The 26,682-nt window shown below is 37.1% G+C and overlaps 1 protein-coding gene and 2 pseudogenes across 6 annotated transcripts in view; 1 reads left to right on the top strand and 2 right to left on the bottom strand.

Annotated features, from left to right (window-relative positions):
• Positions 1 to 2,931: 2,931 nt before the first annotated feature.
• On the bottom strand, positions 2,932 to 3,611 carry LOC101011635 (annotated as a pseudogene). Its single transcript, XR_004184432.1, has one exon. The product of XR_004184432.1 is annotated as a peptidyl-prolyl cis-trans isomerase A pseudogene (transcript).
• Positions 3,612 to 3,699: 88 nt separating this feature from the next.
• Positions 3,700 to 6,195, bottom strand: LOC108585618 (annotated as a pseudogene).
• A 5,329-nt stretch (positions 6,196 to 11,524) lies between these two features.
• The window catches only part of ROS1 (ROS proto-oncogene 1, receptor tyrosine kinase), a 142,519-nt gene continuing 127,361 nt past the window's right edge, over positions 11,525 to 26,682 (top strand). For 3 of the 5 annotated variants that reach the window (XM_009206213.3, XM_017958384.2, XM_009206217.4), the window contains exons 1-3: positions 18,747 to 19,209; positions 21,378 to 21,437; positions 23,152 to 23,178. In XM_009206213.3, coding sequence (XP_009204477.2) covers positions 19,012 to 19,209; positions 21,378 to 21,437; positions 23,152 to 23,178 — 285 coding nt within the window. In that variant the 5' untranslated portion in view covers positions 18,747 to 19,011. Of the gene's footprint in view, positions 12,370 to 18,746; positions 19,210 to 21,377; positions 21,438 to 23,151; positions 23,179 to 26,682 lie in introns of those variants that run through there. The other 2 variants (XM_017958385.3, XM_009206215.4) reach the window with 1 other exon arrangement.

Here is a 26,682-nt window from a genome sequence, read left to right on the forward strand (position 1 = left end):
TTGGCCACAAACCTATATAGCATGTTACTATATTGGAAGATGTAGGCAATTGTAACACAATGATAAGTATTTGTGCATCTAAATATATTTAAACATAGAAAAGGTACAGTAATATATGGCATGCAAGATAAAAAGTGGTACACCTGTACAGGGCACTTACCACGAGTGGAGTTTGCAGGACTGAAAGTGGATCTAGGTAATTCAGTGAGTGAGTAGTGAGTGAATACAAAGGCAAAGGGTGGTATTGTACACTACAATAGACTTTATAAACACTGTATACTTCAGCTGCACTAAGTTTATAAAAATATTTTTCTTTCTTCAACAATAAATTAACCTTAGCTTACCATATAAACTTATAAAAAAGGTTTGACTCTTGTAATAACACAGTTAAACACACACAATGAACGGCTGTGCACAAATATCTTCTTTGTTTATATCCTTTTTCTATTAGCTTTCTTCTATTTAATTTTTTTATTTTAATTTTTTACTTTTAAAACTTCCTTGTTAAAAACTAGAACACAAACGCATTAGCCTCAGCTTACACAGGATCAGGATCATCAGTATCTCTGTCTTCTACTTCCAGATCTTGTCCCATTGAAAAGTTTTCAGTGGTAATAACACACATGAAGTGGCCATCTCTTTTAACAAGGCCTTCTTCTGGAATTCCTTCTGCCTAAGGACCTACCTAAAGCCATTTTATAGTTAACCTTTTTTTTTTTTTTTTTTTTTTTAATAAGTAGAAGGAGCATACTCTAAAATAATATAGTTTAGTAAACACATAAACCAGTACATAGTCCTTTATTATCATTATCAAGTATTATGTACTCTACATAACTGTATATGTAATACTTTTATACAACTAGCAGTGCAGTTGGTTTATTTACACCAGCATCACCACAAACACATGAGTAATACTTTGCACTACGATGTTATGACAGCTACAACATCACTAGGCAATAAGAACTTTTCACCTCCATTACAGCCAATGGGACCACCTCCATATATCTGGTCCGTCATTGACTGGAACATCATTAGGTGGCTTATGGCTGCACTTCTTTTTACCTAATATCATAGCATTAATTTCCTCAAGTGATAAAAAATTCTTCATGAAACTTTTTTTTTTAAAAACAAGTTCTCGCTTTGTCACCTAAGCTGGAGTGCTCACTGCACCCTTTGCCTCCTGGGCTCAAGTGATCCTCCTAACTCAACCTCCCAGGCACTGATTTTTAATGACTATTAAATATACTCATTCAAAGAAAGAGCAACCACTTAAAATCCAGCCTTTTCGAACTTTAGGTTTCTGAAAAAGCTCCAGACTTGGAAGTGGCTGGGGAAAATGTTCTGAATAATAATAACAATGACGATGATAAAAACATCCCCTGAGCACTCAAAGTAAATATTTGAGGACGGTAAAAAAAAAAAAAAAGGCCCTAAATTATGCCTTTTACAATGTGATTTTATTTTTATCATATAATGCAAAAGGCATGCTGTGATTGATTTCATTTTCATCTTCAAGCCTCAAGGATGGAATGCAGAGAACAAGAATGTCAAATAGCCCACTTCTGCATTTCAACAACCAAGTTCCTAGCCTAAAATAACATTTTAATTTAAAAATTATATGGCATTAACAAATTGCAGTCCAGAAACTAAACTTATCTGTTTTCAGATAAGATTCTGTTCTTCTAGGCTGGGACATTGGCTTTTAAAACTCAAATACTAATTATTTAATATTTTTGTTCTTTGCACTCTATGGCATCATCTCTTCCCTAAGGCACAAAGATGAGATACACTGGGTATAAGGAACGTAAATGAGGACAATATCAGGTGTGATATCTTGTGATATCATTGATTAATATATCAATATTATATTATATATTAATAAAACAAAATATTCCCTGAGAGAAATAATTATTGCTCTGATGATGTTCAGTGTATCTGTGTTTTGGCCAATTTCAAGGTTCAACCTATGGTAGATCATGACCAGGCTTGTAGTGGGCCTGATACTGCAGGAAGACATGATGGCAAGCCAGAGCAATCGGGCAAACAACAAAAAAACAAAAAAACAAACAAACAAAAAACAAAGACAGAATCCTAAAAGCAGCAAGAGAAAAGAAACAAATAACATAAAATGAGCTCCAGTATGTCTGGCAGCAAACTTTTTGGTGGAAACCTTACAAAGAGAGAGTGGGGTGATATATTTAAAGTGCTGAAGGAAAAAAACCTTTTACCCTATGATAATACCAGATCCATCCTACAAGAAATGTTAAAAGGAGTACTTCAATCAGAAAGAAAAAGACATTAATGAGCAATAAATAATCACCTGAAGGTACAAAACTTACTGTTAATAGTAAGTATAATAGTAACCACAGAATATTATAACACTGTAACTGTGGTATGTAATACTCTTACCCTAAGTAAAAGACTGAACAACAGGGCTGGGCACGGTGGCTCATGCCTGCAATCCCAGCACTTTGGGAGGCTGAGGTGGGTGGATCACCTGAGGTCAGGAGTTCGAGACCAGCCTGGCCAAACTGGTAAAATCCCATCTCTTCTAAAAATACAAAAATTAGCTGGGCATGGGGGCGGCTGCCTGTAATCCCAGCTACTCGGGAGGCTGAGGCAGGAGAATCACTTGAACCTGGGAGGTGGAGGTTGCAGTGAGCCGAGATTGCACCATTGCACTCCAGCCGGGGAAAAAGAGAAACACTCTATAAAAAAAAAAAAAAAAAAAAAAAAAAAAGAAGACTGAACAATAAACCAATCAAAAGTAATAACTACAACTTTTCAAGACATAGTACAATAAAATATAAATAGAAATAACAAAAAGTTAAAGAGCAGGGGAGTAAAGTTAAGGTGACTTTTTTTTTTTTGTTACTTAGTTTTTATTTCGTAATCATAAACTTAACTCTGCAATCCAGCTAGGCATGGGAGAGAACAAGGAAAACATGGAACCCAAAGGGAACTGCAGCGAGAGCACAAAGATTCTAGGATACTGCGAGCAAATGGGGTGGAGGGGTGCTCTCCTGAGCTACAGAAGGAATGGTCTGGTGGTTAAGATAAAACACAAGTCAAACTTATTCGAGTTGTCCACAGTCAGCAGTGGTGATCTTCTTGCTGGTCTTGCCATTCCTGGACCCAAAGCGCTCCATGGCCTCCACAATATTCATGCCTTCTTTCACTTTGCCAAAGACCACATGCTTGCCATCCAACCACTCAGTTTTGGCAGTGCAGATGAAAAACTGGGAACCATTTGTGTTGGGTCCAGCATTTGCCATGGACAAGATGCCAGGACCTGTATGCTTTAGGATGAAGTTCTCATCTTCAAATTTCTCCCCATAGATGGACTTGCCACCAGTGCCATTATGGCGTGTGAAGTCACCACCCTGACACATAAACCCTGGAATAATTCTGTGAAAGCAGGAACCCTTATAACCAAATCCTTTCTCTCCAGTGCTCAGAGCACGAAAATTTTCTGCTGTCTTTGGAACCTTGTCTGCAAACAGCTCGAAGGAGACGCGGCCCAAGGGCTCGCCGTTGATGGTAATGTCGAAGAACACGGTAGGGTTGACCATGGCTAGTAGTACAGGACTTTCCTTGGCGGCAGTGTCTGCAAAGCCGGTGACTTTTTATTAGCTTTCTTTTTGCTTATTTATGCAAATGGTGTTAAGTTGTTATCAGTTTAAAATAATGAGTGCGTGTGTATGTGTGCTTTTTTAATAATGCAAACCCTTGCATGGCAATCCAAATTTATTGAACTACTGATGCTAAGTTATGGAAAGTTGCACCACCTTAATTAGGGCTTTTAGTTTACATTTGGCCATTTCAAAGTAGTTGTAACATTAGGTTGATCTATTTAAATATTGTGGCTCTTTGTTGGATAGACATACAGCCTTTACATCCAAACATTAATGCATACAAGTCAACAAGGCATTGTTAGGTAAAACAACAACAGGTACTACAAATTAGCCCTTGTGACCAATTACACATGATTAAAATTACTTCCCACATTCACGTCCACAGTACTCATCCACCATTTAACATGTCAACCAAAATGTTACACATGTGAAAGAATCAATAACAGGCAAAAATACTAAACCTGTATATTTCATATTGCAAATACACTATGCATGAGCAAGCAAGGGATTCACAGTGAGAATCCATAGCTGCAGAAGCCTGAAAGATTTAGAAAAATTGTTAAATCATTAAAAAATTGTTTGAAAATATCCACTTCTTGTAGACTCTTACTGTACACACAGCTATAAACATTTTTCCTATGTAAACAAAAAAGGAAAAATATAATAAGAGATTTGAAAAGTCTGAACATTTCTTTCCCAACAGATATTAAAGGCAACATCTTCAAATTAAGATATTATACTGAAAGGACTATCATATTTTAAAGACAAGATCACTGCTTCATAGTTTCTCTTTAAAAAATTAAAAAACTATATAGCTGTGTTAATCAAAATGCATATTTTGTACAATGATAATGATCTTGAATTTTTTAAAAAAAAGTATGATAAGCTACAAGTATCAACAAAACAAAGGTATCTAGAGCAGTCTGTATAGGATCTCTTTGGACTTTCTTTTATTATGCTAAAATAGTGGTGGTTTTAGAATTTGCATTATTGTACTCTCCAATACAAAGCATGGGGCATGTTCAAGTATACAGTACACCATTTTCATACATGTACAACATTGGTGGATGAAGAATGTCTCTTAGCAGTAATACTGGATGTAGCTTCTGGTTTTACCAGCTGCATATTCTACAACTATTAGATGAGTAAAAATCTCTCTTGTGCTACTGGAAAGTTATTAGAATGTGCAAATTGATATGGCATCTTTCATCTGTCTCTTAAAGGGTACCACCACAAGAGAGTCCACTTAAGATGTTGGTAGGTTTAACAAAGTTGGAATTGCTCAGGCACTGTTGAATTGGGCAACATTCTTCAGACCTGGCTCAGAGCTACAGTGCATTTAGTATATTAAAGCAGTTGACATGATGACTTTTTGCAAGCCTTCCCAGGCACTGGAGGTTTTCTGTTAATTGTCACGCTAGGTCATAAAAGTTTCATTACCTTATTTTTGAGATGGAGTTTCACTCTTTTTGCCCAGGCTGGAAAACAATGGCATGATCTCAGCTTGCTGCAACCTCCACCTCCTGGGTTCAAGCGATTCTCCTGCCTTAGCCTCTCGAGTAGCTGGGATTAGAGGCATGTGCCACCACGCCTGGCTAATTTTGTGTTTTCAGTAGAAACAGGGTTTCATCATGTTGGCCTGGCTGGTCTCAAACTCCTGCCCTCAGGTGATCCACCTGCCTCGGCCTCCCAGAATGCTGAGATTACAGGCATGAGCCACCATGCCTGGCCTTATTAAGATTTATTTTTTATTTTGCCAAAGATTCTAAGAATGCACAGTTGTTCCACTGTCTTGCTAGATTTTGACCTTGTTCCTTCCCTACAACTCTTTTATTTTCCAAGTCACACCTATTACTAACCATCATTGGGACAATATCAGTGTCTTTAACTTGAATAATCTGTTCTCTCAGATCTTGTAAATCATAAAATGTGAACTGTGCTGGGATGGTATAAGCTAATACAAAGCCTTTTCCATTTTTATGTACAAACGCTTTATTGTTGTAAATTGTTCTGTTCCTGCAGGATCCAATATTTCAAGCATACAGAGTTGTGCATCTGTTTCAACTTGCTTTCTGTAATATCTTTTATTGTAGGATCATGTTTTTCAACAAAAGTTCTTTGTACAAATTGTACAGTCAAAGCAGAATTTCCAACACCTCCTGAGCCAAGAATGACTAATTTATACTCAAGCATGATACAAATTTTTTAAAACCTAGTACCTCTCATGCTGTCACCAGGTCTCTGCAGTCAGTGTTGCTCTGTGCTTTCTCTGAGTTGCTACTGCTGGTGCTATGGGGGTCTTGCCTCTGCCACTGCCACTCTGGCTGGTTTATATGCCTGAATAATGAGTTTTAAAATAGTATTTGCAAGCGTCATGGTAACCTCACATTGAAATCATATCACCAGAGAAAATCATCTTCAGTAGAGGAAGACAAGAATGAAAGAAAGAAGGAAGGCCAAAACACAATAAGAAAACAACAAAATGACAGGTGTAAGTCCTTACTTGTCCATAATAACCTTAAATGTCAATGGGCTAAACTCTCCAATCAAAAGACATATACTGGCTGAATGGATGAAAACAAAAAACAAAAAACAAAAAAACCACAAAAACCAAAAAACCCGTTGATCTTCTGCCTGTAAGAAACACACTTCACCTATAAAGATACACAGAGATGGAAAATAAAGCGTTGTAAAAAAAAAATTCCATGCCAAGAGCAGGAATATACTTACATCAGACAAAATAGAATTCAAGACAAAAGCAATAAGAAGAAAAGTAGGTCACTATATAAAGATAAAGGGGGTCAACTCAGCAAGAGGATACAACAATTTTAAATATATATATGCACCCAACACTGGAGCACCCCATATATAAAACAAATATTATTAGAGCTAAGGAGAGAGACAGACTCTAATACAATAATAGCTGGAGACTTCCACACCCCACTTTCTGCATTGGACAGATCATTCAGACGGAAAACCAACATAGAAACATCAGACTTAATCTGCAATATAGACCAAATGGATCTAATTTACAGAACATTTCATCCAAGGGCTGCAGAATACACCTTTTTTTTTTTTTTTTTTTTGAGAGGGAGTCTTGCTGGGTCGCTCAGGCTGCAGTGCAGTGGTGTGATCTCGGCTCACTGCAACGTCCGCCTCCCGGGTTGACGCCATTCTCCTGCCTCAGCCTCCCGAGTAGCTGGGACAACAGGCGCCCACCACCACGCTAGGCTAATTTTTTTGTATTTTTAGTAGAGACGGGGTTTCACCATGTTAACCAGGATGCTCTCGATCTCCTGACCTCATGATCCACCCGCATCGGCCTCCCAAAGTGCTGGGATTACAGGCCTGAGCCACCACGCCCAGCCCAGAATACACATTCTTTTCCTCAGCACATGAATCATTCTTAAGGATAGGCCAGATGTTAGGTCAAAAAACTAATCTTAAAACATTAAAAAAATTGAAATAATATCAAACACCTTTTCTGACCAAAATAAAATAAAACTAGAAATTAATAACAAGAGAAATTTTGGAAACTATTCAAACACATAGAATTTAAACAATATGCTCCTGAATGATCAGTGAGCCAATGAAGAAATTAAGAAGGAAATTGAAAAATTTCTTGAAACACATGATAATGAAAACACAATATACCAAAACCTATGGGATACAGCAAAAGACGTACTAAGAGAGATTTTTATAGTTCTAAGTGCCTACATCAAAAAAAAAGGAAAAACGTCAAATGAACAATCTAATGATGCATTTTAAAGAACTAGAAAAGCAAGAGCAAGCCAAACCCAGAATTAGTAGTAGAAAAGAAATAATAAAGATCAGAGCAGAAAAAAACAGAAAAAACAGAAAAATCAATGAAACAAGTTTTTTTTGAAAAGTTAAACAAAATTGTCAAACCTTTAGCCAGTTTAAGAAAAAAAGAAAGAAGATCAAAATAAATAAAATCAGAAATGAAAAAAGAGACATTACAACTGATATCTGCAGGTTTTCCAAGGATCATTAGTGGCTACTATGAGCAACTACATGCTCATAAATGGAAACATATAGAAGCAATGGACAAGTTCCTAGATACATATAACCTGCCAAGATTGAACCAGGAAGAAATCCAAAACCTGAGCAGACCAATAACAAGTAATGAGATTGAAGCTGAGATTGAAGTCTCCCAGTAAAGACGAGACTGAGACTTAATAGCTTCACTGCTGAATTCTAGCAAACATTTAAAGAAAAACTAATACCAATCCTACTCAACTTATTCTGAAAAACAGAGCAGGAGGGAATACTTCCAAACTCATTCCATGAGGTCAGTATTTCTCTGATACAAAAACCAGGTAAAGACACACCAAAAAAGAAAACTACAGCAATCTTTGATGAATACTGATGCAAAATTCTGCAACCAAATACTAGCAAAATGAATTCAACAATACATTAGAAAGATCATTCATCATGACCAAGTGGGATTTATCCCTGGTATGGAAGGATGATTCAACATATACAAATCAATCAGTATGCTACATCATATCAAAAGACTGAAGGATAAAAAGCACATGATCATTTTAATTGATGCTGAAAAAGATTTGGTAAAATTCAATGTCCCAGGCCGGGCGCGGTGGCTCAAGCCTGTAATCCCAGCACTTTGGGAGGCCGAGGCGGGCGGTTCATGAGGTCAGGAGATCCAGACCATTCTGGCTAACACGGTGAAACTCCGTCTCTACTAAAAAATACAAAAAACTAGCCGGGCAAGGTGGCAGGCGCCTGTAGTCCCAGCTACTTGGGAGGCTGAGGCAGGAGAATGGTGTAAACCCAGGAGGTGGAGCTTGCAGTGAGCAGAGATCGCACCACTGCACTCCAGCCTGGGCCACAGAGTGAGACACGAGACTCTGTCTCAAAAAAAAAAAATTCAACATCCTTTTATGATAAAAACCATTAAAAAACTGGGGATAGAAGGAACATACCTCAACATAATAAAAGCCATATATAACCTACCCACAACTAGTATTATACTGAATGGGGAAAAACTGAAAGCCTTTCCTCTATGGTCTGGAACATGACAAAGATGCCCACTTCACCACTGTTATTCCACACAGTACTGGACATCCCCCCTAGAGCAGTCAGACAAGAGAAGGATATTAAGGGCATCCAAATTGGAAAGGAGGAAGTCAAATTATCCTTGTTCGCAGATGACATATCTTACATTTTGAGAAACCTGAAGACTCCACAAGAAAAGTAGTAGAACTGATAAACAAATTTAGTAAAGTTTCAGGATACAAAACTAACATATAAAAACCAGTAGTAGCATTTCTATATGTCAAGAGTGAATAATCTGAAAAAGAAATCAAGAAAGTAATTCCATTTACAATAGCTACAGATAAAATTAAGTATCTAGGAATTAACCAAAGAAGTGAAAGATCTCTATAATGAAAACTATAAAACACTGATTAAAGACATTGATTAGGACACACAAAAAATGGAAAAGCATTCCATGTTCGTTAATTGGAAAAGTCAATATTGTTAAAATGTCCATACTCCCCAAAGCAATCTACAGATTCAATGCAAACCCTATCAAAATACCAATGACATTCTTAACAGAAATAGAAAAAACTGTCCTAAGATTTATATTGAACCACAAGAGACCAAGAATAGCTAAAGCTATCCTAAGCAAAAGAACAAAATGGGAGGAATTACATTACCTGACTTCAAATTATACTACAGAGCTATAGTAACCAAAACAGCATGGTACTGGCATAAAAATAGACACATAGACCAATGAAACAGACTAGGGAACCCAGAAACAAATCCACACACCTACAGTAAACTCATTTTTGACAAAGATGCCAAGAACATACACTGGGGAGAAGACAGTCTCTTCAATAAATGGTGTGGGGAAAACTGGATATACATACACAAAGGAACAAAACTAGACTCCTATCTCTCTCCTTATACAAAATTCAAATCAAAATGGACTAAAGACTTAAATCTAAGACCTCAAACCATGAAACTACTACAAAAAACATTGGGGAAATCTCCAGAACATTGGTTGGGGCAAAAATTTCTTGAGCAGTACCCAACAAGCACAGGCAACCAAAGCAAAAATGGACAGACGAGATCACATCAAGTTAAAAATCTTCTGTACATCAAAGGATACAATTAACAAAGTAAAGAGAAAATCCACAGAATGGGAGAAAATATTTGCAAACTACCCACCAGACAAGGGATTAATAACCAGAATAAATAAGGAGATCAACCAACTCTATAGGAAAAAAATCTAATGATCCAATCAAAGGATAGGCAAAAGATTTGAATAGACATTTCTCAAAAGAAGACATACGAATGACAAACAGGCATATGAAAAGCGTTTAACATCATTAATCATCAGAAAATGCAAATCAAAACTACAATGGGATATCATCTTACCCAGTTAAAGTGGCTTATATCCAAAAGACAGGCTATAACAAATGCTGGTGGTGATGTGGAGAAAAGGAAACCCTTGTACATTTTTGATGAGAATGTAAATTAATATAACCACTATGGAGAACAGTTTGGAGGTTCCTCAAAAAACTAAAAATTAAGCTACCGTATGATCTAGCAATTCTACTGCTGGGTATATGCCTAAAAGAAAGAAAATCAGTATATCAAAGAAATACCTGCATGCCAATGTTTATTGCAGCACTGTTTACAATAGCTAAGATTTGGAAGCAACCTAAGTATGCATCAATAGATGAATGGATAAAGAAAATGTAGTACATATACACAACGGAGAACTACTCAGCCATATTCAGTCATTTCCAACAACATGGATGGAACTGCAGATTATTATGTTAAGTGAATTGAGCTAGGCACCGAAAGGCAAACATTGCATGTTTTCACTTTTTTGTGGGATCTAAAAATCAAAACAATTGAATTCATGGACAAAGAGAGTATAAGGATGGTTGCCAGAGGCTGGGACGGGTAGTGGTGGGTGGAGTGGGGAATGGGAGATGGGGACAGTTAACGGGTACAAAAAATGCAGAAAGAGTAAATAAGACCTACTATTTGATAGCACAACGGGTGACTATAGTCAATAATCACTGTACATATTAAAATGACTTAGAGCATACTTGGATTGTTTGCAACTCAGTGGATAAATGCTTGAGGGGATGGACACCCCATTCTTCATGATGTGCTCATTTCACATCGCACATGGATGTTTCAGAACATCTCCTGTGCCCCATAAATACATGCACCTACTATGTACCCATCAAAATTAAAACAAACAAAAATCTAATCAAAAAGACGTTCAGCTCAAAACAAAATCTCATGCATGTGTTACTCATAATGAGAACCTTATATCATTAAGAAAAGTTTAAGTTACATTTAGTATAATTTATTTAAGCAAACAAGGAGGTTGGCCTGGTGTACCGCGGTGACTCACGCCTGTAATCGCAGTACTTTGGGAGGCAGAGGTGGGCGGATCACGAGATGAAGAGATAGAGACCATTCTGGCCAACATGGTGAAACCTCGTCACTACTAAAAATACAAAACTTAGCTTGACGTGGTGGCATGTGCCTGGTAGTCCCAGCTACTTGGAGGCTGAGGCAGGAGAATCGCTTGAACCTGGGAGGCAGGGGTTGCAGTGAGCCGTGATCACGCCACTGCACTCTAGCCTGGGCGACAGAGGGAGACAGACAGACAGACAGACAGACAGACAGAAAGAAAGAAAGAAAGAAAGAAAGAAAGAAAGAAAGAAAGAAAGAGAGAAAGAGAGAGAGAGAGAGAGGGAGGGAGGGAGGAAGGAAGGAAGGAAGGAAGGAAGGAAGGAAGGAAGGAAGGAAGGAAGGAAGGAAGGAAAGAAATCTTGTACAATGTTTCCTTCTCAAGGCAGACACTTGAACATATCTTAGGTTTCTGGTAACTAGTTTCAGCTTTCTCAATAGACCTGATAAGGCAGTATTTTAGTTAATATGTAGTAAAGTTCTGAGAGTGCTCTAACAAACTTCCTTGTTTTTAACTCACTCCCAGGCTATTTTTCTATTAATTTCAGCTTTGTTTGCTCTTAAATTTAAAAACATGTATTTGGCTTCTGAGTTCTGTTTTCTCTTTCAGTTGCATTGCTTGATTTGGGTGCCTCTATTTTTTCAATAATTCTTTATTATAGTAGTGCTACTGTTTGCTAAAGCGTACGTGGTCAAAACCCAATTCCCTGCAGAGCTGAAAAGAGCTCAGAGAAGTAACGTGGTGGACGACCCACTGAAATGTTCCAGTTTCAGACTATGGATGTGTCACACCCTTGCTGAAATACAATTCGTTTTCTTTGTTTAATTTCCACGTGAAGTGCTCTTCTAAGAACTAACCTTTAATCAGTGGGTGACTTTCTTTATGGGAGTAAAAGGAAGCTATTATGAAATAACTCTTATGGAACTGTTACAAGCTTTCAAGGATTCAAAGGTCTAAACTAAAAAGGCTAAATGTTATTTCAAAAGGCAAATATATCCTAATATAGCAAAACAAAACAAAATCCATCAGCTACTCCTCCAATTGAAGTGATGAAGCCCAAATAATTCATACAGCAAAATGGAGAAAATTAGAAGACCGGCCATCTAAAAATCTGCCATTGGTGGAGTGATGAAGAACATTTACTGTCTTATTCCGAAACTTGTCAATTTTGCAACTCTTGGCTGCCTATGGATTTCTGTGGTGCAGTGTACAGTTTTAAATAGCTGCCTAAAGTCGTGTGTAACTAATCTGGTAAGTCTGTAACTAATCTGGTAAGTCTCACAATCTAATATTTGTCTTTGCAGGAACTGGAACATGTAGAATTCAGCTTGTTATAACTGATATAATTGTTTTCTCTTTATGAGGAGTTTTCTTATGAGAAGTGGTAGCAACAACGCAAGATAGATTAGTTTTTCTTAAATAAGTTAGCAGCACTTATAATTGCAGAAGATAAAGCCGGCTATTTTATTTCTTTAGGGTACCTGGTCATATATTTTTTGGGCTAGAGGATTGGGTAAAGGAAGTTTAAATGGAATCAATTTTGCCAATTTTATACACTTGAAAATTTCTATTTAAACTCATTTATTACAAAGTCATTAATAGTTGTCTTGAAACATGAAATAGGTTTGGCCATAGGATAATGCCTGCTAATTCCAGCTGTGAAGGAAGCTGGATGAAAAAGGAAGCAGATACAGATGCCATGTAAAATAATATTATATTTTAAAGCAATACTTATTTGTACATTTCTTTATTTCTGTTTGTGCATTTGTAATTTTAGTTAGTGAGTTTTTTATATGGAAATTTATGCTTTCATTCTCATTTCTGGGTGTCATCCCTTCTCTAACTATTGTACCATCTCTTCAGTTGTAATTTAGTTGTGCTTGAAACAGTTACTGAATTAACTTTAAAAACCAAATACTCTATAGACAGAGAAATGCACTCTTCCTGTCTAAAGACAAATAATATATCATGATAGTTTACATATGCCCCTATCTACAGCCATACTTTTAAACATAATACAAGTACTAAATATAGTACTCATTATATTATGCTACAATGTTGGAGGCAGAATTCTGTGACAGATTAAAAAAGAAACTTGTGCTTATACACTTTTGATTTAAACTGTAGTTTAAAACACTACTTAGGCTTACCATGGTTAGTAGCATTTTTTAAAAAGTTTAGTATTTTATATAAATCTTTGCCAAAGACTTCATTGCTTTTAATACAGAATTGCATGCTCTGGTTTTTTATATTTGTAACCCAAACATAAAAATGGAAGAATGGAACTACTAAATATTTCAACTACTAAATGGAAAACTAAATATTTTCTTTTCTAAAAAAGATTTTAATTTTTTTCTAATTATAATAAGAATATACATTTTAAATAAAATATTTATAAGATAAAGAACTAGAGAATAATAAAAAACGTATAATTCCACCCCTAGTAACCTTTAGATTGAATTTTCTCTTAGTATTTTTCCTCATATATATATGTGTACATATATATCTATAATTTACACACAGTTATGCATCCAGCTTTTTCATTACATTATATTGTGAGTTTTCCCCTAGACCCTAAAATGTTTTTAGAAACAGAATCTTTAATATCTTTAGAGTATTCCATTATATGAATGTACCACCATAATTTACTTGTTAATTTCTCTGCTACTGAAACTGATTTTAGTTGTTTCCAATATTGCAGTCTCCATTTTATTTTACTGTAGTTTTATTTATTCTTATCTTTTTGTGTGGGCTCCTTGCTTTCAGGGTTTGGCAGTAGGAATAGACAGTTTGTTCCTTTGTTGAGTTGCCTTCCGTTCACCACCTACAGAGAAAGGCACAGCTGATGTGTGGCAACAGCAAGAGAGACACGGTCTGCCAATTTGACCAGTGAAAGTACTACACGTTCCGACATAAAGCCTGGAGGGACAAAAGTGAAGTGAATGTACAATTGAATGTAACCATGGTTCACAGGAGAGGATATACAAAGTGCTCAAGTTTATTATATTTTCTGCATCATTTTAAAAACATGGGCATTTACTCTGAAGGTCATCTATAATTTTTTGGGTGATTCTTGATATTGAGACATGCTTTCTTATACACACACACACACACACACACACACACAAGAATGTCTTGTCTAAAAAAAAATGTTAAGAGTTGCAGGCCAAAATGCACAAAGCATAGTTCTATGCTTGAGCATTGGTATTTCACATTAATTTTAGCTTATGTTAACAGAGATCTACATGTACTAGTTGGAAGTATTAACTGAAAATTTTTTTTGAATTCTAGATGCCATGTGCTGCAGAAAACAACAAATAATTAATGCTCTTCAGAACACTAGTGTTGTGAGATCTTTTATGAGAAAAAAAAAGAATTCATGGTTGAATAATTTGTGGAAGTGTATTTTGCTATGCCCTCTTTTTGTAGATTCACAGGCCACAATAACATATTAAAGGCTTTGTTTAATCATAATTTTCCCATCTTCTTTAGCAACAAAACCCTTTTTTAGTGTTTCCATAAGTTATTGGGGTAACAGGTGGTAATCGGTTACATGAGTAAATTCTTTAGTGGTGATCTGTGAGATTTTGGTGCACCCATCAGCCATGTATAGACTGCACCATGTTTGTAGTCTTTTATCCCTCACCCCGCTCCCACTCTTTCCCCTTAGTCCCCAAAGCCCATTGTATCATTCTTATGCCTTTGTGTTCTCATAGCTTAGCTCCCACTTATCAGTGAGAACATACGATGTTTGGTTTCCCATTCCTGAATTACATCACAACCCCCCTTTTCTTTTGAATTAACAAATCGCAACAACTGAGGGACTAACATTGAGAATGGCTCAGGAGTATCAATTCCATTCAATAAATTTCATTCAATATCAATTTATTGAATGGAATCCATTCAATACATTTTCCTAGGTATCTATGTATATTCAGCTCTGTGGTGGATGCAATTGGGAATACAAAAGAAGTAAATTATGTAATCAATACCCTAAAGTAAGTTATCAAATATTGAGGTATCAAGGTTTCTATCACTATAGACAGTTAAAGGCTATTACAAGCATGACATGTTTTTATAATATTAAAGGGTGATGACAATATATTTATTTCTGATTTGTATCTCAAGTTCCAAAGAAATAAACTGAAAATCAACTTAAAGACTAGTAGAAATAATAGGATTTGGAAGATTTTTAAAAAATTAATGTACAGACATGAAAACTTGTCTTGTATATCAATATATAACATTAAAATAATATAATAAGATCATAATTCTGACATTTTATAAGATATTCACAAATTAACATAGTTTTTATTCATACAGGAATAAACCTATGAGTAAAACAGAATACAACAACAAAAAAACTATGTACATAAAGGAATGTAAAATATGATAAAGATGATAATTCAAACCAATGAGTTGCTATCCATTTAGAATAAAAAATTATTCTACATAACTGTATATTCTACATAACTGAATAAAAAATTATTCTACATATTCTACATAACTGCCAGATTCAAATAAATTTCAGGATATATTTTGTAAAAGGGTATGACTTTTGATTGAGTGCAATGGCTCATGCCTGTAATTCCAGCACTATGGGAGGCTGAGGCGGACAGATCCCTTCAGCCCAGGAGTTTGAGACCACCCTGGGCAACATGGTGAGACTCCCATCTCTACAACAAATACAAAAATTAGCTGGGCTTGGTGGCGTGCACCTGTAGTCCCAGCTATTCAGGAGGCTGAGGTGGGAGGATTGATTGAGCCGGGAGGTCGAGGCTGCAGTCAGCTGTGATCATACCACAGTGTTCCAGCCTGGGTGACTCTGTTTCTAAAAAACAAAAACAGAAAAGTTTACTTAAATACAAACAGAAACAAAACAAAGCAAGAGTTTACCTCATAAAAATATTAGAAGAAATTAGGGGTGACTGTTTCTGTAATCTTGAAGTGGAAATGCCTTAAAAAGCCTAATTAAAAAATTTAGACTCCCAGAAAAGAAATTATCAATAAATTTGACTACTTTCAAACTCAAACTCTTATGACAACGGAATACAATAACAGCAAAGCCAAAAAGTGGAAAAAAGTATTACACATGATAAATAATGTTTTTAAAGAAAAAATCCCTGATACACATAAAAGCACGTAAGATGAATTTAGAATATAAACAGCCACTTCAAAAAAGAAGTGTAAGTTTCCATCAACCAATGAGTGGATAAAAAATGTGATATATACACACCATGGAATACTACTCAGCCATAAAAAGGAATGAAATAATGTCTTTGCAGCAACTTGGATGGAGCCGGAGGTCATTATTCTGTGGAGGCCATTATTAGGCCAGGAATAGAAAACCGAATACAATATATTCTCACTTATAAGCTATGGGTACACAAAAGCATACAGACTGGTATAATGGACTTTGGAGACTCAGAAGAGGGAGGGAAGGAGAGGAGTGAGGGATGAAAAACTACATGTTGGGTACAATGTATACTACTTGGGTGACAGGTGCACTAAGATCTCAGACTTCACCACTATACAATTTATGTAACTTGCACTCCCAAAAGTATTGGACATACATACATACATATATATAATAAATGGCTGAAAAGCATGTGATAGATATGCAACCTCACAGCAACCACAGAATTGCAGAATAAAAGCAAATTATCAATTTTTCTTCTATCAAATTGGCAAAGATAAAAACATTTATAGTTGGAAAAAGTATGAGTAAACTGCCATTTTCATGAATTGTTGTTTGGATGTAAATGGATACATTTCTAGAAAAGAATGGGTTATTAAATGTCAAAATTGAAAGAGAAAATATACCTCTAATCTTATACATCAAATTTTTCTGAGGATATTATTACATAACTAACCAAAGATATGTATGCAAAAGGCTGTTAATAGCAAGTTGGGACATAATACTACTAATACATTTCTAAGTGCCTACACTGAACTATAATAATTAATGCATTTAATTGAATCTTCACAGAAGCTTATGAATTAAGTATTATCCTACTTATGTCCTGGATGCGAACACTAAGTTTAGATGGCACAGGTAACTTTCAGAATATCACATTGGGAGCAAATATCATGTGAAATTAAAATACAGATCATTCTGCTCTGTTCCATTTATTAGGGCAGGAAGTACAGAATGAAATTAGTTCTGGCTGAGGTGGGCAGAATAGGAAAGCTTATCTCAAGAAGTAGGTATTAGGTTAAGAAAGCTTGAGATCTGGGACTGAATTTGACTCTTGGAAGCAGATAATTGGAGCAGTTGGAGCTAAGGTAAACCAGCGGGGATCCTAATGTTCAAAATGAAAAATGTGATTTGGTGGAGATTATGGAAGGCATCTGGTTAAGAGCACAGGTTCTGGAGTCAATCACTCTGCCCCCTTCAAATCCCAATCCAGGTAATTTACTAAACTTCCCTGTGCCTCAGCTGTAAAATGAGGTTAATTATGGCACCTACCTTATAGGGTTGCTGAGATGATTCAATCAGATTTAGTGTAAAACACCTGTAAGAGTGCCTGGAACACAGCAATACTTCAATAAATGTTAGCTATTGTAATTGTGAGGAGAAGAATGGAGAATGAGTGGAGATTAAGGAAGAGTGTTGACAAAATCTGCCTTATCAGAAACTCTTAGACCTGACTGTGGAGGCTACCTTGTGCAAGACCACTTGATGGTCATTTCACTTAGCCCGTTAAATTTCCTCCTGAGAAGAGCCATCGGAAGGACTCACTACTGCTACAATGTGACTATGATCATCAAGAAATATCTCTGCTCTCCTACTGTTTAAAATGGAAGACAAAAACTACCCAGCATCCACCCTTTTGCTTTTATGAGCTAACATGCATTTCTGAAGGGACAGGAAAAGATTCAATTTTGAACTCATTGTCTCTCACCTGATTTTTATTTGTGATTCAACCACCTTTTGAACAAAATCATGAAAACAAAGTACTATTAAGCACTTGGTTGCAAAATTCATCAACAGATAGAATTCTTACCATCTAAATGTTTATTATCTAAAAACAAAAGCAAATAATCATCCTTCTTCTTTTCCTACAAATATGACCAGTTAGGGAATGGAGTTTGAAGGAATCCTCACTCATGCTTCAAATTAAAGAAAAAAATAGGCAACATTTGTTCTTTGGTTCTTGAGTCTGATTACTTTTCAAGTCAACCCACACAATATTAAACCATCGGATAATGTTTCCAAGGGACTTCTGAAGCATCCTTATGTGGGAAACCACTTGGAATTAGTGGATTTACTCCTTTAGCATATCAGTATTTATTGAACACCTATTTCTATCAGGCAGTGTTCTAGGTGCTGAGGATGGAGTGAAGAGACAAATGGATGGAAAGGAGGAGCATGCTCAGTGAGCTCGGTGAGCTCAGTGACAGAATGCAGCTCTCTTCTCTCTACCAAGCATGGAACACTATGTGGGTACTTATCTGATTATGTGATGGCCCAGTATTGCCATCCTTTATAAACTGTCTTGTTTATGAAGGACTCTATTCAAATTATGACCAGAGAGATAATGAGCAATTTATAGATCTTTGTCCTTAGTTCCCATTTCTTTTATTTTCCTCCAGTATAAAAAAGTTCTTAAAATTTGTATGTGAGCAATAAAAGAGTAATCTTATGTTTTATTTATACCAATTTGCATTTTCTCTCTGCTCTTAATTTTAAAAAGGAAAAGTCTGAACACAATTCATCACTAACCTAGGAGTCCTTTGACTAGATTAACTGACCAATGCCGCAGGATTATTTAATTCTGCGTGAGACTCTCTCTCTATAGCCACACTCTTACTCCCACCTTTTTGGTTCCTGCAAAGTTCTTAGACATTGTATCTATAATTTGCGTTATATCTATAATTTGTCTGGTAGTGATGAATTTAATGCCTGTAAAACATTTGGCTCCTTACTTTACGTTACAAAATGCTGAGGAGAACGTTATTTCAGGAAGCTTTTTAAAAAGGTGTGTTAGTTACACGGAACCCAGTATTGATAGCTGGTGTTTACTACCTCCTTCTTCATTTCAGGGCCAGCAGCTTGACCTTGGCACACCACATAATCTGAGTGAACCGGTAAGTAATTTCTTCAATTGTCAAGAATTTTACAATGTTTGTGTTGATAATGAAGGGACAATGATCAAGTTTTATCACAGTAAGAATTGCTAAGTAAAATCTCATTTATCCTTGCTGGAAGAAGACCAATTGAAAATAATGAGAAGTCCGAATTTATATAAAAATGAAGTGTGTGGAAGTGGAAACAGCACAGGACCAATCCAAGTGCATGATTTTGTCTCTATATAACTGTGTGGCTTTGGACAAATTACTTAATTTTTCTGAGATTTAGTTTTATTATGTGTTATTTGAGATCATCTCTAATATTTCTTCTAACAGTTACGTTGTATGGTTTTATTACTGTTCTGCACATGTATTCATTTGTTTACCAAGTGTTTAGTGACTTAAGGTATAAGTATGCACAAGGCACTGTGCCAGGAACTAGAAATTTAACAATGAAAAAAATAGGGCCTCTGTTTAAAAGGACTCTCAACCTTTTTGAGATACATACTTGAAACCAGAGAGATAGACATATGCATAAAATTAGGGCCAGGCAGCATCATCAGAACCAGAATTGTGGTGTGAGTGAGGAGTGAAGAGAGAATACACAAGAGTAAAAGGCACCTCACTTGCCTGCAAAGCCTTCAAACTAAAACTAGAAAGAGGAAGCGTTTTCCAGATGGACTAGAGGGGAAAAGGCATATTGATCAGAGAAGGCCCTTTGTGTCAAGAAAGCCCTTTGTGTCACAAAGGTGTGAAGTAGCCTAAGTTGTGAAGGAAACTGAGTATTTCAGCTTGCTTGGAAAACGGGGTACATGTATAGAGGGTAGGGAGGTGGAAGACCAATTGCCAAGTTACATGGAGCCAGATCATGAAGGGCTTTGTCTGCTATGCTTGCTAAGTTGGTCTTAACTCACAAGGTGATGGAGAGACATATAGAATTTTAGGTAAGAGAAGAGTGTGGCCAGGTTTTTTTTTTTTTTTTTTTTTTTTTTTTTTTTTAAAAGTCACTCCAAATGTGGGAACAAGAGGGGTCCCCCCTAAGGTTTTTGGCAAGTGGTAAATGGCAAAGCAGAAAATTGAGGCAGTGAGTGATGAACCCAGATGGATTTTAGTTAATGACCAGATAAGTCAATAGGACTTGGTGATGGGTTTTCCATGAGAGGGGAGAGGGGAGAGGGGTGAGAGAAGAAGACGCCCTGGTTCCTGGCTCGGACAACTCAGGAGAATGTAGCATGTTAATGGGAAACACAGGAGAAAGAGCAAATTTAACGGTGGAAGGTGAGGAATGGAATTCCACATGATGAATTTGAAGTCCTTGTAGGAACTTCAATGGAGACATCTAATGAACCAGTGGATATCTGGGTCTGGGGCTCAGGAAGGAGCCTCAGCTGCAGTTAGAAGTTTGGGGGATATCAACATCGAGATCACTTGAAGCGGAGGTAGGGGATGAACTCGCTCCAGGAGAACTAGAAGAGTGAGGGGAGAAAAAGCTGAGGATAGAACACAAACACCAAAGGGGTGGAGAGAGGCAAAAAGAGATGGCAAAGGAGACTGAGCAGGAAGAAAAAGGAATCCAGGTGCCACCATGGCCTGTGGAAGGAATGGTCAAGACAGGCACAGCTGAATCAAGTAAGGTAAGAAAAAATGTGTCAAATCTGTCCAATAGCAGGTCAGGGCAACTCAGGGTTTTCAGGGCAGCTATGGGGTGAAAGCTGCTAGTAGGAAGCTTACTCCCCAAACTGTCTACCTATTTAGGTTTTGACATGCTACCATCTGGTTGAATCTCCAGTTTTGAGTTTTGCTTGATATGTGAGGACACCTTAGGGACCCAGGATATACTCAATGCCACATTGTCCTGGGCTTTACCTTTGACAGCTACCCAGTGTACAGTGTCTTCCCTGAAGGTTGGCTGTTCTCTGGCTTCTAGACATACCCATGCCAGGCTTAACTCCACTCAGCAACTCTGCTGCTCTGCAGTGAGCCACAAGCCTTGTTCTACCTGTAGATATGACAGCTCTGTTTGGAATCCCAAAATTCCAGATCCTTTGGAGGCCTCAGGTTTCTTGGTAGATTTCTATTTCTAAAACACAGGGTGATGCTTTTTGTTACTACATTGTACTTTCAGGTAACAAGAAAAAGTCACATCTCTTCAATCACTCACCATTGTCTGTTATTGTCTCTTGCAGTGCATCCAAGGATGTCACTTTTGGAACTCTGTAGATCAGAAAAACTGTGCTTTAAAGTGTGTAAGTATTAATTAGGTTTCTATTTTGATACTGGTGTTTCTTTCAAGAGGAAAGTTGTGTAAGAGAATTCCCATTTGCATTTCCATTGGCTTTCAACTAGTTTGCTTGACCCCAAGACAAAACAAAACAAAACAAAACAAAACTGAAAAACCGATAGCCTGGATAATACACAGTAATGGAAAAGAGATAGAGATTAACATTTTTAATGCAATTAGAGGTCATGGAAGGTTATCACAAATCACAGAACCCAGGAATGCGCAATTGCTCCAAAACTATAAATGTCTCATAGTGGAATGTTCGGTATTTGTTAAATTTCCTAGGCCTATGCTTCTCAAATTTTAATGTGCAATTATCTGGGATCTTATTAAAATGCTGATTCTGATTCAGTAGGTCTTGGGTGGGCCCTGAGATGCTGCGCTTGTAACAAGCTCCCAAGTGTTGAAATGCTGGTGGTTCCCAGACCACATTTTGGATACCAGGGTCGTAGGTCATGTTCAAAGTTTCTACGTAGAAAATATGGTAGGTATCTAATTCAGGGCCACAAACACCTGGTTTATTCCACTTTATGTAGGAAATACATCCCCAGATACTTTATTTTTCATTTTATTATGTAGCCTGGCTTTTGTCACTCAGTGTGTAATTTAAGGCACTTAACCCCTTGGTACTTTACATTCCTTATCCATTTTAGGATAATAAGAGAATCTTTCTCCTAAAGATAGAGCCTATCATGCTGTAACTACTCTGATCACATGATTAAGAATTTTGCCTTTTAAAAGTGGGTTCCCTTATTTAGGTTGTTCACGTCAGGGTTGTTAAATCAATAAGAATTGTGGTAATGCTGGGGAATCCTAATGCCGTTTTCTATTAATGAGTTAAATTATAACATGAGATTTAAATAATGCTTTAACCTCTTTTTATATGCATAGTTTTTAGAGCATATTCATAGTTTTTCTTATATAGTGTGTCCTTGCAAACTTCTATTATAGCAGTTACTTATGCCCACTCTCACATTTGTGACTGAGTGCCTCACAGAATGAAAGTTACCAAAAGGTACAGCATATGTTAGCTGGACGTAGTAGCTATTAAATATTTCTCAGAAATTGCAACTCAGACAAATAATTTGTCTATTGTGTGTTTATATCTTTTATCCCAACATGTAAGCTCTGTTGGGGCAGGATGCTCTCCGTCTTTTTTAGATTGTTATCTCACTGAATATAGTGCGGGGCATATAGCAGCTGCTCAGTCAACATTTGCTGAAGGAATGAATGGAAAGCACCATTTGTTGCTGGGAAACAATCCAGGAGGCCGTGTGGCTGCTGCAGGGGCCAGCACAGGCAGAGGAATCTGCTGTCCTTTGCTAGCAAGAGCTATTGGTGGTTTCATTTCCTGTTCTGTTTACCTTTGGCATTTGCAAATACTCTTTCACTCTCTAACTTGGTCCACCACAGATTACCTCAGCCTGCTGAGATTTTTCTGGTGGACATCATATTCTCCCGTTTTTCCAGTGATGTAAACAGCTTAATTTTTAGACCTGTTTATACAGTGTCCTGCCTAGACAGGAGGTCTTGCTCTGGGCTCCTTTGTTTTTGTTGGCTTTTTGGTTGTATCAATGGTGGGGCAATAAATTAATTTGAAATGAATGTACAGCTCAGTGTCACTAAAATTATGTACAACTTTCGAGATTTTAAGTAGTCTTTTTTGTTTTTCTATGCAGAATGATACTTATGCCACCATTTGTGAGGTGAGTTGGCAATCACTAAAAAGATGTCATTAAGCCACATGTCTTTTTCTCTGGTCTCTAAAAAGTTTTTAAAATAGGAGTGAAGAAACCTAAGGTATTCTCAGTGCACTGAGACATTCTTCCTGAAAGTGTTATTATTCTGAGTATACAAATGACTGTAAAATTCAATTTTGGCACAAATATTTACTGTTTTGTGTATCTATGTGCATGTATATAATATATATGTTCCTATGTACATATATACACATTCACTATATGTATATATGTATATTACTGTAATCTGGTTTGGGAGGTTGTAATCCCTGGACTCTGGGCAGAGTTGGAGTTGGGGTAATGGAGAGGAGAGAAGGAAGAGGCACATTCAGAGATATCTCTGCTGACTCCATTTTCTTCCCCACAATGTATAGTGCTCTATCATTAAATATAGGACATGAAAAGAGAATGCTTTAATTGCAACTTTCTTTCTTTCTTTCTTTCTTTCTTTCTTTCTTTCTTTCTCTCTCTCTCTTTCTTTCTCTTTCTCTCTCTCTTTTTCTTTTCTTTTCCCTTCCTTCCTCCCTTCCTCCCTCCCTCCCTCTCTCTCTCTCTCTCTTTCTTTCTTTCTTTCTTTCTTTCTTTCTTTCTTTCTTTCTTTCTTTCTTTCTTTCTTTCTTTCTTTCTTTCTCTCTCTCTCTCTCTCTCTCTTTCTTTCTTGCTCTATTGCTCTATTGCTTTCTTTCTTGCTTTCTTGCTTTCTCCCACTCTTTCTCCCTCCTTTCTCTCTCTCTTTCTTTCTTGCCACAGTCTCACACTATCACCCAGAGTGGAGTGCAGTGGTGCATTCTTGGCTCACTGCAACCTCTGCCTCCCTGGTTTAAGTTATTCTCCTGCCTCAGCCTTCCGAGTAGCTGGGGCTACAGGCACGCACCACCATGACTGGCTAACTTTGTATTTTTAGTAGAGATGGGGTTTCACCACGTTAGCCAGGCTGGTCTCAAACTCCTGATTTCAAGTGATCCACCTGCCTCAGCCTCCCAAAGTGCTGGGATTACAGGCATGAGCCCCTAAGCTTGGCCGCAATTTTCTTTCTTATGCAACAAAATCCTTTGCCAACATTTTGCAACACAGCTTCTCTCCACCCCTTCTCCCAATGGTAAGCGATGTCTCACATTGCCCTGCCCAGGTGTACTTACGGTCCTCTAAGCAACCTCTGCTGCACTTGATTTTCTCTCTTTCAAAGAGACCTTGACGTTTTGATGTTTCCTACTTAGTCTTCAGCTGAGCTTATCTGTCCTGTATTTCATCCCTTCAAAATAAGGTTATTTGACAATAGGTGATATGAAGAAGCTACATTATTTATGAGTTTAAAACCTGTGTTCGCTGGGTATGGTGGTGTGCACCTGTAGTCCCAGCTATTTGGGAGGCTGAAGTAGGAGGGTTGCTGGAGGTCAGGAGCTTGAGAGCATCCTGGGAAACATAACACGACTGTTCCCTAAAGAAAAAAACTTTAAAACCTATGATGTATTCTTTTTAAATATCCTTGAAACTGGTAACCAGAGCGTGGGGAAGGAGTATAAATTATTGTTCATTAGTAAAACAGAAAAATTCCGTCTTAATAGGCAGCAAAAATACAAACGAAAAATTAAATTGGCATGTTTTCTCAGTTATAACTGGTTGGTTATAAAAATCACATCTGAGCAATTTTTCTTGGGAGTGGGTGGAGGTGAGGGTTGGGTAAGAAGAGAGAAAACAGAGGAGACAAATCACCCATATGTAAAGAGACAATTAAAGGTCTCTCCTGATTGAGATAGAAAAAAAAAATTGCCTGCGAATCCTTTTATGTGATGAAAGCAAAATTACCCCAAAGAATAGTCCCTAGAATAAATGTACCAGTGTCAGAAAAATCAGGGAGAGAGAGCCTTTAAAGCATCGAAGAAATCCAGGATTAGATTTGTAGTGTGCTAATTCTTTGTTAATCATTATGCTGCTCAGTTTTCTGTGCTTATGTAGTATAAATCTTTCCTCTCAGTGTTATAACTTGTATAACTATTCTTTCTCTTTATACTTTGCTGTTTTACACTTTAAAATGTTTCACTTTAAATAAAGTAGAACCGAACAGGAATATGTGCTATATGTTTAACTATCTATATCTATCTATCATGTATCTATCAGTCTATCATCTATCCATCCTATCTATCTATCTATCTATCTATCTATCTATCTATCTATCTATCTATCTATCTATCTATCTTTCTGTCACCTCAGTTGTCCACACCTTTAGGAAATCAGACTCCTTACTGGTGTTTGAACATAGGAAGGTTGTCATTTTTGCAATTCGTATTTCTTGGAAGGAATAATCTTGAAAGTGATAGCTCAGTGAAACAGAACTTGGAAAATGATGATAGGTAGTGAGATGGCTTATCCCTGATAATTTAAAATGCAAATTAGATCTTATCGTCGCATCTTGGCCTTTGGCCATATAGCTATATATAGAATTAAACAATAGAATATATATATATATATAAATAAAATATACAATAGTCAAAATAGATCTTATTATAGCCAATTGGTCTTATTGTACCTGAAACATTTCAATGGCTTTTTACTGCTCTTTGGAAAGAATTACAAACTACAAAGGTCTACCAGCTCCACTGCCTGCCTGTCTTGACTTCATCTCACATTCTCCCCTTGGTCTCTGTGCTGGCCACACTGACCTTTCCCTCTTTCTTGACATAGAAGACACATTCCTGCCTCAAAGTTTTCATCCTATTGTTGCTTCTGCTTTTACCCAGATCTCTGCAAGCCCAGCTCCTCCTGATGACTGAAGTCTTGGCTTGGATCACCCTAATAAAGTCTCCTTCTCCACCTAGCTATACTTGTGGCTTTGACTTATTTTCTTCCCAGCAATTTTCATTATCAGAATTATTTTTTCTTGTTAAAAATTTGTCACTCAGTTATTATCTACCTCCTTCTAAGGGAAGTCCTATAAGGCAGGGAATTTAACTTTCGTGCTTACTGTCGTACTCTTAGACCACACAACCATGCTTGGCATGAAAAGGCCAATTGTTCAAATATTCTGAATGAATGAATGAATAATTTTTAAGGGAACAATGCCTTAATTCATATGGAGGGCAGTGGCGGAGGCTTCCTTGTGTTACAGAAGCTGGAAAGGGCACTGGCAGCCTATGTGCCAGTCTGGGAAACCAAGGGTGGAGCCAGAGAGGCAATAAAGATGGACTGACTACGATGAGGAAGATGGGAATGTGGGTGGGAACAGAGAGAGCTAGCTGAGGTAGCCCCTGGGAAGAGTAAACTTGGCCTCCACTGTGGAAATGGCAGCTCAGTAATGTGGAATGTTCCACATGAATGTCCCATCCAGGGGCTTCAGGCTCAGATTCTGTAAATTCCTTAAATCCAACCATCTTTAGATTCTCTCCAGGCAACTCAAGCTTGAGAAACACTGGATAACTTTATTTGAAGTCCAATGTCAAATTGCCACCATGGTTCAGGGAGGGGTGAAGGGAG

The sequence above is a fragment of the Papio anubis genome, chromosome 6 (genome assembly GCF_008728515.1).
Source record: "Papio anubis isolate 15944 chromosome 6, Panubis1.0, whole genome shotgun sequence".
NCBI classification, from domain to species: Eukaryota; Metazoa; Chordata; class Mammalia; order Primates; family Cercopithecidae; genus Papio; species Papio anubis.